The sequence below is a fragment of the Erigeron canadensis genome, chromosome 7, assembly GCF_010389155.1.
Source record: "Erigeron canadensis isolate Cc75 chromosome 7, C_canadensis_v1, whole genome shotgun sequence".
In the NCBI taxonomy this organism is placed as follows: Eukaryota; Viridiplantae; Streptophyta; class Magnoliopsida; order Asterales; family Asteraceae; genus Erigeron; species Erigeron canadensis.
Window position 1 is genome coordinate 29,998,722 of NC_057767.1, and position 14,311 is coordinate 30,013,032.

The 14,311-nt window shown below is 34.8% G+C and overlaps 1 protein-coding gene across 1 annotated transcript; it reads right to left on the reverse strand.

The window, feature by feature from the left end:
* Nucleotides 1–11,458: 11,458 nt before the first annotated feature.
* Nucleotides 11,459–12,640, reverse strand: LOC122609255. The gene has a single exon (XM_043782313.1). The coding sequence runs from the start codon at nt 12,638–12,640 to the stop codon at nt 11,459–11,461; it is 1,182 nt and encodes a 393-aa protein (XP_043638248.1).
* Nucleotides 12,641–14,311: the final 1,671 nt, after the last annotated feature.

Here is a 14,311-nt window from a genome sequence, read left to right on the forward strand (position 1 = left end):
AACCATTATATTTTAGTTTATTACAGTATTATAAACAATAATAATGATATACAAGTACTTAATTAGAGCTAAACATACATGTCACGCTAAATTATTTATATAGATTGTGTAACGTGTTTGGCTTTTTGACATAATTATTATATATGAACCTTGGTTAATAACGTCCATATCAATTTGGCAAGATAATGTGCCATTATAATATTTTATTACAACATGACCAACCACTACAATACTTCTTGTTAAATCAATCCAAAAGGCGAAGACGACCAATTATTAGTTCTCGTGTAAAATATTAAAATGTTGTAATAAAAATTTTGATAAATCGAGATAACACACATTTAATTGTATAATTTTTAGAATATTTTTTAACATGTAATATAATAGTTTACGGGGTAATGTATTTTTTTTGAACAATGTAATTGTAGCCGTACATTAATTAATGTATGTGAATATTTACTTGATGAATGTAAAAAACTAATGGAAAATGCTAAATACAATCCTAATGTGTATAAAAAAAAACTTGTACCTTTCATATTAAAAGTCTGCCCTTGATTTTCATGGTAAATGTACAAACAATTTATGCACCTTAAACACAGCCCTAAGGGCTCTATTTAACAAACCCCAAAATTAATTAACATTTTCTAACTACAAAGCTAGCTTGACAAAACTAATCACTGATCAGTAAGAAAATTAATATAAAAGGCTAGATTGATTAGCTACTACGATTTTCTACTTAGAAGCTAGAGACTAGCATGAGGAATCGAAGACATCTTGAGACATAACGAAATCGAGGAAGAGACGTTGATCCATTTTTCGATAGTACGTAAGACAGGAGCGAAACATCTGTTTCTAACATAAGATAGGTAAATTAAGAAGTGGCTACCATTTTTAGAGAGATCGAATAGGGCAAACATGAAGCAAGATTAAAGAAATGGTTGATGTACGTTTGTCCCCCAATTTCAAACAGATTTTGGTATTATCTTGTATACTTATAAAGTCAAATCGGGTGGCCAGTTATTTAGCTTACATTGTTTATCTCTTTGATGGTTGACATTGACCTCATACATTTTCTTCACTTTCCATTTTGCATTAATATATAAAAAAAAAAGGTTTAGTTTAAACTTTAAATTAATATATATGGGATTCTGCTTATCAAGAAAGCGAAAGTTTTGTTTAGTGAGAACTATATGTCTACCATAATAATTTAAATATGTATACTCATTTATAAAAATCGTGATGATGAGAAAGTGTTGATAAAAATGTATATATATATATATACACGATAGAAATTGGTATTTATATTTCAGTTTTATATTATTCAGATTAAGATTTGACTTTGTAATTTTTACATACATACGTATAATGGTAATTTGGAAGGAAGAAATTGATTCCTTGTACCGTATGTTTAAGCTGACTTTTAATGAAGCACTTTTTGTTTTGGTAATAAAACGTGGAAAAGTTGAAATCATCACTTTCAAGTTTCAAAACCACCTTCCAAACACCTCGTTTAGCCGTCCAAGTTCACTTTCATTTCCTTCGAATATATCCATAAGAAAAATAATTTTCTATCACTTAATTATCTACAAAGAAAAATAATAGTTGTCGCAAATTTGACATGTTTAAATTAATGGATGAAAATCTTTTCTCAAGTTGATTGTATAAAAGACAAGAAACTAATTTATTAAAAAAATGAACTAGCTGTAAAAAAGTCACGTATTTTTACACTCATAATAAACCACAACTTGACCTATTGAGTTGTGAGAATAATACTCTAGATTAACATAAGTAGAGCTTGGAAAATAATCTTTTAATTCTCAAAATTTCCCAGTTTAATAATAGTATGACGATAGTGTCATCTGTTGGAATAAACATGATTCGATTCGAGTGATAAAACATCCCCAATCATCCTGTGGAACCTGTAAGAACATTAAAGCATAATTGCTATTGATTTCGGGTTTCCATAACAAGGTGATTGAGTAATAATGGGATGATGAATTCGGCTGGAACATGATGTACGAATTAGAGAGGAGAGACACACGAATTTGTGTGGGATTATGTGTGTGTGATTAACCTTAACTTAGAGTTACTTACCCTCTATTTATAATGAGAGTAATTACACATTCAACCCTTTAGTATTTACACATTCAACCCTTCTGGTGTTTAATATGTGTATCATTAGTCCTCTTAGTTACAATCACCTAATGGGAAACCCTATACTACGTCTCTAAGAGTAAATACGCCCATCATATATTTACCTAGACATAGGGATTTAAGTTATTGTCAATTATCATAATCAGGAATGATACATGATCAGTGACGGTCACATTAACGTGGTTCCAACATTCTCCCACTTGACCGAGCGATCATTTATCTATGAGTATTCAAATAAGTTCTGGAATAATACTCATTTTGTTTTAAACCGAAATCATAGCCAATAAGTATAGTCGTAGAGAAGAACATCAACTCAGGACCCCCACTAGTCAAACTATGACTCAAATTTAAAACTAATAAGCAATGAACAATTGACTAAGACAAATTTTGTTATATAATGTCTTTACACTATTATGAGCTCGAAGTGTAACTAATAGACAAACAAAATCTGAATAAGGAGGAAAATTTTTCATTAACATAATAATAATGACCAATAAGTACAACATGCTATCATAATATGTCTTTAAGTAAGCCTCATCTTCGATACGTATCCTACGAAGATTTTAGGAGGAAGACCTTCGGTCATTGGATCCAGTAGCATATTATGTGTACTTATGTACTCAATACAAAGAACATTTTCCTCATTCCGTTAACGTAAAACAGAAACTTTGTATCGAGATACATCTCAGCGCCAGTTGAACTGTTACTGTTCAAAGAATTACGATAGCTGAGTTATCACAATAAAACTTCAATGGTCTAATAATAAAGTTGACGACTTTCGAGTCCACTGACCAGGTTCTTTAACAACATCTCATGACATGAAATTATGAACGTCCAGACATCATGGTAGATGTTGCAGTCAGTTTCTACTTATGACTCAGTCAAAAGATAGGTTTGCCAGCTAATCATAAATATACATCCAGAAGTAGATTTCTTATTGGAATTAGAACATCCCGCTACTTCTAAGTTGTCACCTCTTCTATAAGTTAATATGTAGTCTTTAGTCCTTGCAGATATCATAGAACCTTTTTAGCCATTTCCAATATGCTAATCCGGGATTATATACTTAACTCCCAAGTATACCGGCAATATGAGCGATATCTAGACGAGTACATACCTGAGTGTACGTAATGCTCTTAACTACTTACGAGTAAGGTATCATCCTCATTTGCCCTTTCTTTAATCTCAATGTTCGGACTTTGGAAACAATCACATACATTTCCTTTTTTACTAATAGATCTATAGTGGGTGTGTAGTGTTGCATGTTATGGCGTTCTAAGATATGTTCAATATAAGCCTTTTGAGAAAGAACTAGAACATCATTACGCCTATCCCGATGTACTTCGATACCTGTGACATTAAAGGCATCACCGAGATCTTTTATGTCAACATTCTGCGAAAAGTAAATGCTTCGACTCATGCAACATATCCAAGTAGTTACTTGCAAGTATATCATCCACGTGCAAAACAAGGATTGTAAATTTACTCCCACTGATCTTGAGATAGGTGCATTAATCCACTTGATTTTCTTAGGAAGTCGTGTCTTCTTATGACTTCATTAAACTTAACGTACCATTTTAGTGATGCTTACTTCAACCTGTATATGGACTTATTCAACTTACAGATCATGTGCTATTTACTTTATGGAAGTTCAGGTTCACATGTATCCTTCTTAATGCAAGTTTGCATTTAGGAAAGTGGTCTTGACATCCATCTAATATAACTCTAAATCATAATGAGATACGAATGCCATGATGATCCTTAAGGAATCTTTATGAGACAGGAGATAAGGTCTCTTGATAATTGATTCCTTCCTTTTGAGTAAAACCCTTCGCAAATGGTTATGGCCTTATAGCGTGTGACGTTTCCATTCGGGTCTAATTTGGTTTTGAAGATCCACTTACAACTTATAGATTTGGATTCTTTAAGAAATTCAACCAAGTCCCAAACGTCATTATGCTACACAGAATTAAGCTATTAAATCATGGCTTCATTCCACTAAGTGACCTGATCGCTATTAATGGCTTCTTAATAAGAGTTAGGATCAGTAAGCTTTCCAATGTCCTCAACTTCAGTTAAGTAATGAAATCATCAAAGTTATTGTCTTGCGTGACCTAGATGATCTCCTGAGTTGATTTTCAGGTTTAGTACAGAAGATGCTTTGCTTTAGCATTATTAATAAGATGTTTTAACATTAGTAATATCTCTATTAGGAGGTTTAGAATTCTGATAGAGAAGGTGGATCAGTGATATTAGGAGCAGTGTTGGGTACAAGAGGAGTTATCGGAAGAGTAATAATAACCGACGAGTGGTTCCCCCCGCTTCTTGTACTTCCTGCAAATCTTAAGTTATGATTTGTCGTGCTCCCATGATCTCATAGTTCTCGAAAAAAATATGACATGCTACGTGTCAATAATCCTAGTAGTGTAGGAAAGACAGTAAAACTAATAACCGATAAAGAAACGGGTAAAATATTTAGGATTCAGTTTCTTTAAGTTAGGGTTATAGAGTTATGCTTTGGCAGAACAACCTCATACGTTCATATATTTTAGACTCAGTTTCCCTTCTGTCCAAGAATCTTAACGACAGATTCTAATGGAACTCTTATTGAGTATATGAACAGCTGTGCGTAAGGCCTCAGTCCAAAAGAAAGTAGGTAAGTTAGTGTTGACAAACATACTTTTCACCATGTCTATTAAGGTTCTATTTCTCCTTTTAGCAACAGACTTTCGTTGAGGAGAACCAAACATGGTATATTGGTTACTTATTTCATGTTCCTTTCAAAAGTTATGGAAAGGATTAAGAGCTTAACCAATATCAATATGTAAACCATAATACTCACCTCCTCTATCTGATCTCACAACTTTTATTTTATGATCAAGTTGATTTAAAACCACAGTTATAAGATCAATAAAAGTCTCTAAGGGTTCAGATCAGATATAGGTGCATATAACATGAATAATCGTTAATGAATGTAGTAAGTGATGTATGTTCTGAGATGGTTGCGGGATAGGAGATACTAACATCAGAGTGAATTATTTCCAACAATTTGGAACTTCTATTAGCTCCTTTCTTAATCCCCTAAGCCATTGAATACATGTTTTAAAATCACTAAAGTCAAGAGAATGTAATATTCCATCCTCTATGAGTCGTATCATGCAAACTCGTGAGATGTGGCTAAGGTATTTATGCCACTACATGGAGTAATTCTCTTAATTAGTTAGGTGATTTTGTCTTTGTTTTAGTTATATCATCAATATTAGGAGACAACAAAGACTGTGAGAAATTATGATCTAGTTCTAACTTATACAACAATTCATCAAAGAAACTATGACCAATGAATTCATTATTATGAGTAATGGCAATCTCGTCGTAACCATGAATTAATACATAACTTTCAAGGTGTTAGACTAGAGAAATGGATACAAGGTTCCGAGAAATTCTCGGTACAAATAAGGTATCTACTAGTCTAATACACTTTCAAGTGTTTATATGTAAATCAAAGTCTCCATGGTTTCAACATATAAGAGATCAACCCTTCCAACTCTAAGCTTTCTTTGGTCATTTGATAGCTTCTGACTTGTATGGAACTCCATTATAGAGTTGATAACATGAATCATAGAACTAGAATCACTCACACATGTATTAATAAGTACATCAAACATAAATAAATCAAATATTACATGAAATAAGTTACCTTTATTAGCTAGCAGTTTCTTGAAATTAAGGCAATATGAGAACAATGAGAATTTGCAGTTACGATTGCTAGTATAGGACTTAAAGCTAGAGGTATAAGCACCATGATTAGCCTTTTGAACTTTATTTGCAGTATTATTATTGTCATATATTTCCTCTTAATGGAATTAGCAGTGGTAGTAAGGTGAACACTTTAGGTTGGCCCAACTTAAGACGACCATTTTCTTGCACACACATTTCATTTAGTTCACTCATCCACCATTTATCCTTTATAGCGCTAAAGTTAATTTTTGAAGGTATCAAAATGAGCATGCAATAGGGTCATTAGAAAAATGCACAAGAAAATTATCAAAGACTTTCAATTTTAGGACTCTTAAACTTATGAGTCATGTCAGTCATATTCATTATGTGTTCACAAATACTGTTATTTCCTTTATTCTTAAGCTACTTGCATACGCTTTATACATTCCCTCAGATACTATGATTGATGAAGTTCCAGACCATCATTAGTGACAAGTGATTTGCCTTTCCCACTTTCTTAAAAATTCGCTTTATGAGCTGCAGAAATGTTAGCAGTAATAGCAGTGGGTTCATTATGACGAATGACATAGTCAAGGTCTAGCATCTCCAGAGTTAGAGGTAATTAATCCTTTCATAAAGCAAAGTTTGCATCAATAGGCGACTTAATGCCTAAGTTAGGTACTAGAGTGAAAATAAGGAGGATATCAATTTATGATACAAGTAATAGAAGATTATTGAAGTAATGCCTAAAACTAAAGGCAATAAGATTATAGTGACATAATTAGCTATCTAAGGCAGACTAAGCAATATCTATAAAACTAATGGAACTAAAGTAATGCCTAAACTTAACTAAGGGCTAATAATAATGTTCATTATAATAACATAATTAGATATCTAAGGCTTATTAAATAATGTCTCTAAAAGTAATGGAACTAACGTAATGCCTAAATATGTAAGAGGCTAAAGTAATGTTCCTTAAAGTAATGAGACTAAGACCATTATACTAATGAAGCCAGTGATAGGTAACCTATTGTAAACACCAAAACAATAAGTTGACATAAGGCTCTACTTAGGTTTGAATCACCTTTGGGCAGAAGTAACTAATATCTAAGTACACATGAGCATTAGGGTCATGTGGCACAATGCTTATCTTTTGACCTTTGGGCACAAAATTAAGAATCGTGTATCTTATGCATGAAAAATATTCCTTTTAGCATACAAAGTGTATTAAATCACCTTTGGGCAGAATCAATATACTTAGTGTTCATTATCCAAAAGGAAAAGAACGCACAATGAGAATCATATTTGACCTTTGGGCACAAATGATGAAACCATGTACATTAGTGCGAAGCCCCCACACATTACGGGGGTCCGGGGGCAGCGCCCCTGGGAGAGGGGTCCAAGGGGCGGCAGCGCCCCTGGGAGAGGGGTCCAAGGGGCGGCAGCCCCTGGCGGGGATCGAGCTGCCAGGTCAGCGCGACCAAAAATTTTTACCCTTAAAGTGCTATGGAAAAAATGTCTCAGAAAAAATTATTTTTGAAAAATTAGAGACAAATTCAGCCACAAAATTATAGGGTAAAACAGTAAGCACGAACTCATTCATCAGCTAAAATCATCTTCAGTATAATACGAACTTAAGTAATAACTCATGACTTAATAAGCACGAAATAGTTAGTAAGTTCGTGATAATGTAAACACGAAGACATCCTTTAGTTGTGGAGATGTAAGCACGAAGATGTATTCGGTTCGTGATAATGTCAGCGCGAAGTTGTCATAAGCTCGTGATGACGTAAGCACGAGTTTGTATGTAATTCGCGTATGAAGATAGCTGAAGTTCGTGTGATGACGTAAGCGCGAAGATCAGCAGAAACCATGATGATGTCAGCGCGAAGATGACATCAGCGCGCGGATGACGTCAGCACGAAGTGGGCTTTAGTTCGTGATGACGTCAGCACGAACTCGTGATGACGTCAGCACGAAGTTCTTATTCTGCAGATTTTTAGTTCGCGAAGTTCATCAAATTCGAACCAAATCATGACTTATAGCTCGTAACGAGGCTCTGATACCACATGTTGGAATAAACATGATTCGATTCGAGTGATAAAACATCCCCAATCGTCCTGTGGAACCTGTAAGAACATTAAAGCATAATTGCTATTGATTTCGGGTTCCCATAACAAGGTGATTGAGTAATAATGGGATGATGAATTCGGCTGGAACATGATGCACGAATTAGAGAGGAGAGACACACGAATTTGTGTGGGATTATATGTGTGTGATTAACCTTAACTTAGAATTAATTACCCTCTATTTATAATGAGAATAATTTACACATTCAACCTTTTAGTATTTACACATTCAACCCTTCTGGTGTTTAATGTGTGTATCATTAGTCCTCTTAGTTACAATCACCTAATAGGAAACCCTATACTACGTCTCTAAGAGTAAATACGCCCATCATATATTTACCTAGACATAGGGATTTCAGTTATTGTCAATTATCATATCAGGAATGATACATGATCAGTGACGGTCACACTAACGTGGTTCCAACATCATCTAGGTAGGATATCCCCATTTATATAACCTAGTAAAAATAAATAACATTAAATAAATGAGAATTACAAATATGTAATTATATGCATTCCATTCCATATATATAGTTTGCCAATGGCTCGATGCCGTAACTAAAAAGGTAATTGCCAAAAATTGGGTGGGGCTTGGCATTAAGGTGGCTGCATTTGGATTAACTAGTTTTTTTTTCCCGGGCGTTGCCCCGAGAGACATTACGTGACATGTAAACATGTGAAAAATTATATAAAATGAAATTTTCGTGGCAAAAGTTAAAAAGTAAAAAGTTATGTGATAAAAAGTAAAGAAAAATAAAACGTTGGTGGCTGAAGTTGAAAAAATAAAAGTATAAAAAGTAAATAGAACAAAACTTTGTGTGAAAAGTAGAAAAAATAAAAATGATGTGGCAAAAAGTAAAATTACTAAAACTTCGTAAATTTATGTGATAAAAAGTAAAGAGAATGAAATTTTCGTGACAAAAGTTAGAAAAACAAATGTATAAAAGTAAATAACACAAAATTTTCGTGCGAGAAATAAAAGAAATAAAAGTTATGTGACAAAAAATAAAAGTTTAAAAGTTTCTGTGATAAAAAGTAAAAAGAATGAATTTTCGTGGAAAAAATTAGAAAAATAAAAGTTTAAAAACTAAATAAAACAAAGCTTTCATGCCAAAAATAAAAGAAATTAAATTTAAGTGAAATAAAGTTAAAAGTTAAAAGTTTCCGTCATAAAAAGTAAAAAAATGAAACTTTCGTGACAAAATTTATAAAAACATATGTTTAAAAACTAAATAAAAGCAAACTTTTGTGCTAAAAGTAAAAGAAATTAAAGTTATGTGACAAAAGTTAAAAGGTTAAAGTTATGTGGCAAATATTAAGAAACCTAAAGTTAAAAGGTTAGAGTTAGCTGATAGGGACCATTGTTGTAACAAATTTAACGACAGGGACTATAATTGCAGGAAAATTTAACAGCCGTTAGCTGATGAGGACCATTGCTGCAACAAATTTAACGACAGGGACTGAAAGTGTTGAAAATGTGTAGCGCACGCAAACCGATTCATGCTTTTTAGTATATATAATAATGAGTTAATGGCTGGCAGCCGTCCGTTTCTAAAAGAGTAAAAGTCCACCACTTCTACTCACCCTCTTTTCTAACTCTAGATTCTAGAATGCAAAATAATATATTTTTTACAAAATAAATAAGAATTGGAGTTTACTTCTCATAGACTTTGAAGCTATATATTTTTAAACATAATTAAAATGTTATACACTACAGTTTGAAAATTATTTTTAGAATACCGTTACTTTGATAAATTTTTTGAAATAGTCGTTTTTTAAGGGTATTTTGTCAAACAAGTTTTCGAAAAAAAAAATTACAACCGGGTAAACCGGTAATTCAAATACCGGTTTCAATTATTTTGGTCGAAAATGGGTTTTCAATTACCGGTTTCAAATAAAGTTGTTTGAACTTGGTATTTGAGTTACCGGTTTCAGACTTGATGTGACAACTTGCAGAGCGTAGAGCATCTTTTGTCCAACACAGTACGATGTGACTAGTTACTGCGAAACCGGTTTTTGATTTACTGGTTTCGAGCTTCACGACAAAAGAGGTAGCAACCGAATAATTAAGGAGAAATATATATATATATATATATATGTGTGTATATGTATATTACGAGCAAAAGAAGAAGCATACTCTCAAAAAACATATATAACCTCAAAAAACTTTTAAAATAACCGATAAAAACAAATGGCAGATCAAGCATTTTCTGGTAGTGGTGCATACACAAATATCACTAAGGCTGGAGCTTGGAATTAAACTCCATTGGGTCTCACATGGCTGTTGATTACAAGGTTCAATTGGACGTGGCACGTATAATTGATGGTTTAAAACAAAGAAAGTCGGCCTACGAGGCCGAAATTGCAGAACGTAACACAGTGATCAATCCGAATAAAATAGATAGAAGGTACTTGATGTATCTGCAGTCGAATGTCCAATGGATGGAACTAACCATTAACAATCTTACTCATGTCGATATGTCAATAACGAGCCAACTTGAGGAAGCGCGACGCTTTCAACCCGAATTTGGCCAGGTGGGTAGGCGGCCTGATGGTTACGTGACTGATTCGGGAGAGGAATACGCAACACAAGACCCTGAAACTGCAGAGGTTGGCTATGAGTACGGTGAAATACATTCACCGTAATGATGGTGACAGTGACGTTTCCTCTTCAGATTCCCGATTTGGTTCACCATATTATTCGGTTCACCGTAACGATTGCAACATGTAATTGTTAGGATTTATGTAATTGTTTCCGTTTTAAATAAAATTAGTTGGTTAATTAGTTTTTAATGTCATTTTCGTTTTATAATGTTTTTAATGTTGTTTCGTTTTAATATAAGTGACAAAAGGATACCTAATAAGAAAAAACAAACATAAATTTTGTATTGAAAGTTGTCATGTTACATGAAAACGCCTAGGAATTCAGAAAAAATAAAAAAAGATTAAAACAACACACAAAAACAACACACAATAACGAAAATAGATTAGCGACAACATTATTGTCATATTCAAAGTTTAGGGCATGTCCTCCTGTTATGGCCCAATCCGCCACAAATGTCACATCTAGCTTGTTGTCTTGAGGTTGAAGATCTGCTGGTAGAACTCTCATCCATCTCGTTCCGGTACTGTCTGGTGCGTCTCCTACCCCTATGCGTGACCAGTTTTGTCGGGTATCCCTGGATCTGCCAATCTATCTCCTCCCAGTAATGCACGTCTCAAAGGGGAGCAAGTGCAGCATTATACTAATTTATCCACGTCCTAGTTGCGTATCTTTTACTACGAAGATTAGCAGCTCTCTCTTGTCTATATCCGCAAACAGCAATAGCATGAGAACATGGAAACCTTAGATGCTGCCAAGCTCCACAAGAGCATATTTTCCTATTCTCCGTCATGACAACATTGCATGTGTACTCGCCTTGTGCATTTCTTTGGTTAGTTCTGACCGTGTAATTTCCTGTTCATTCATCAAACACTTCCACCCTATGGCTTGTCGAGGCTCTTTCACGCATCTGATAAACCTCCCACGTTTTGCGAGCTAGTGGTGGTTTCCAATTACTGGCCTTCCAGTATTGACTGGCAAAATGGTCTCTTGTCCAAGTAAAAGTGGTTTCAATTAAAGCTCTAATAGGTAGCATTCGAGCCTTTCCAAGGACATTGTTTTGGCACTCGGCAATGTTTGTCGTTAAGTTACCCCAACGACGAAGCCCCGAGTCGTGTCTTAGAGTCCACTTATCCAAACCAATGTTTCTCAAATACGGCCAAACACAATCATCTTCACCTTTGACTTGATTCACCGCCCAAGAATACTTGGATGGTTGGGATGTAGAACCGATAACCCAAGCCAAATTTTTGATTCTCCTATTCTTGAAGTGGGAGTTGACATTGCTACAAACGTGCCTCAAACAATACCGATGATGCCACTCGTCAATTTGGTTCACTGCATTAAGTATGCCTTGGTAACGGTCTGAAATGATACACAAATCACCCTGCAACTGCGATCCGACATGCTCTTGGAAGAGATTTAAAAACCATCCCCAACTTTCATTAGACTCTTCATCAACCAAGGCAAAAGCGACAGGCAATAATTGTCCATTGGCGTTCTTCGTCACTACAGTTATCAACTTACCCTTGTAGCTGCCTTTCAAATGAGTGCCATCGACAAAGATCCCTGGAATACAACGTTGGAATGCCTTAATTGCCGGTCCAAATGCCCAAAATACAAACTTGAATGTTTGTATACGGCTTGAACTGGTTGGATAATGGAACCCTTCCACAACAGTGTCTGGGTTAGCACATTGTAATTCAGCAATATACTTGGACAATGCATCAAAGTTACTCGGCCATGTTCCATACAACATTTCAATCGCCATCCTTCTTGCATTCCACGCCTTGGCATGGGTCACATCGACATTGAAAGTTGTTTTTACTTGCGTCTGGATCTGTTTGACTTTATAAGTTAAATCCTCCCGCACCTGTGACAAAATTTCAGAAGCAATCATACTTGCTGTTATACATCGGTTATTGTTAGATATCACTTCTCCATAGCAATTGTAACTCTCCACCCACTTTGTGATCTGAAAAAATCCCAAAGTGTTTCTGCAAGATCCAACTACAACCCACTTACACGGGACCCGGTCCATAACACTACGATAATTCTTCCCCCTGGTCATACACTGTGTTTTCCAAAACGTTGGCCTCGTATCTTGAACAATAAGTTCTTTGTTTTCTCTTATGTTCTAAAGCCTAACAGCGTATACAAGTTCCGCCTTGCTTTGAAAAAACATTCCTTTTCTATCACATTTCTTTCAACCAAAATACCACATCTTCTTGGACTTCATTGAATGACATGTAACAATCGTGCATTTTGACCTTTTGACTACGTGTACAATTTGACCAACAGTTTAGTTAGCTATTAAATTTCAATGTGTTAATATGGGTCAATTTTGTGATTTAACTTGAAATTATGTGCTAATTAAGGTCATTAGTTAGTGCAAATCGACTTTCGTTAGATGACATTTAAGAATTTCTAGTGGAAATGAATGTGGATCCTACCCATGGGTTCAACCCAACCCATGACCCATTCAAGTCAACCCAACTCTATCCTTTTCTCTTTCACTCATTCTTTCATCCATTCATTCAATTCTCTCATTCACTCTCTCTATCTACCAAATGCAAGAACATTTAGTTCTCTCCCTCTCTAAACTCCAGTTCATTAAATGTTGTTTCAAGTGGAATAATAACAAAATCATCATCCTAATTATCATTCTAGCATCATATCAAAAATTCAAGGTTTCAAGTGCAAGAAAAAGCTCCATTTAGGTCAAATTCGGGTTTAGTCGCTTGCGGAGGTTTTAGTAAGTGTTTCCTAGCTCAAATTCATCATTTCTAGTTATTAAACTTGTATTTCAACTAAAGCTAAGCACTCTTGGTCTTCCTAGCTTCAAAATCCGAAATTAGGGTTTCAAGTTCTTCAATTAGGTCAAAAATCGACTTGGAGTCAAAAGTGATGTTATGAAGTGAATCTTTTGAGTGGGTTATGTTCAAATGAGTTTATTATGTGCAAAAACGATTTCAAGAACTTCTCAAAACTAATTTCAAGCCAAAACTAGGTTTTGGGTCAATTTTGTGTTCAAATGGGTCAAGAACGATTTGGACATGTAAATGTGTTAAGGTATTGGATTTGAATGATGAAACATGTTTAGTTATACTTAATGATGTTTATTTATGCTTCAAAATGAGTTTTGGAGTCGTTTTGGTTGCTGTTGTTGCTGCTGTTCTGGTGCAGTTTTTGATGACTGCGACGCAGTGGGAGGGGTAGTCCTCACTGCGGCGCAGTGAAGATTTTCGGATCAGAATGGTGCTTGGGTCTCACTGCAGCGCAGTGGGACAACTTAGGTCTGACTGCGGCGCAGTGAGACTAGTCCAGCCGAAAGTTTTCCTCTGTTAACTTCAAACGCATATAACTTTCAATCCGGAAGCCCAATCGAATCATATGACCTATCGTTAGAATCATATGAGAGTATAGTTTCTTTTGGTAACATTCATTTGGGTCTAATTTTCTTTCATTTCTAAAAATGTTGAGCCAAAGTGCCTTGTTCTTACTCGGGAAAATCATTGTATCGTCAGTGGGTTAGCGACTTGACTTGAATCAACTAGACCAACTTGTCCTAGGGTTTAGAGATGACATTGATGACATTATGTTATACTTTGATAGGTCGGGGACGTTTGGTGAACAATTGACGTTGTAGCCCATTCTAAACTTAACTTTTGCAAGGCAAATGTGAGTTTTCGTAGTTTCCCTTACTCTTTAA

Bases quoted from the DNA above. Each gene is read 5' to 3' on its own strand.
- LOC122609255 (XM_043782313.1), bottom strand. From the start codon at position 12,640: ATGGACCGGGTCCCGTGTAAGTGGGTTGTAGTTGGATCTTGCAGAAAC.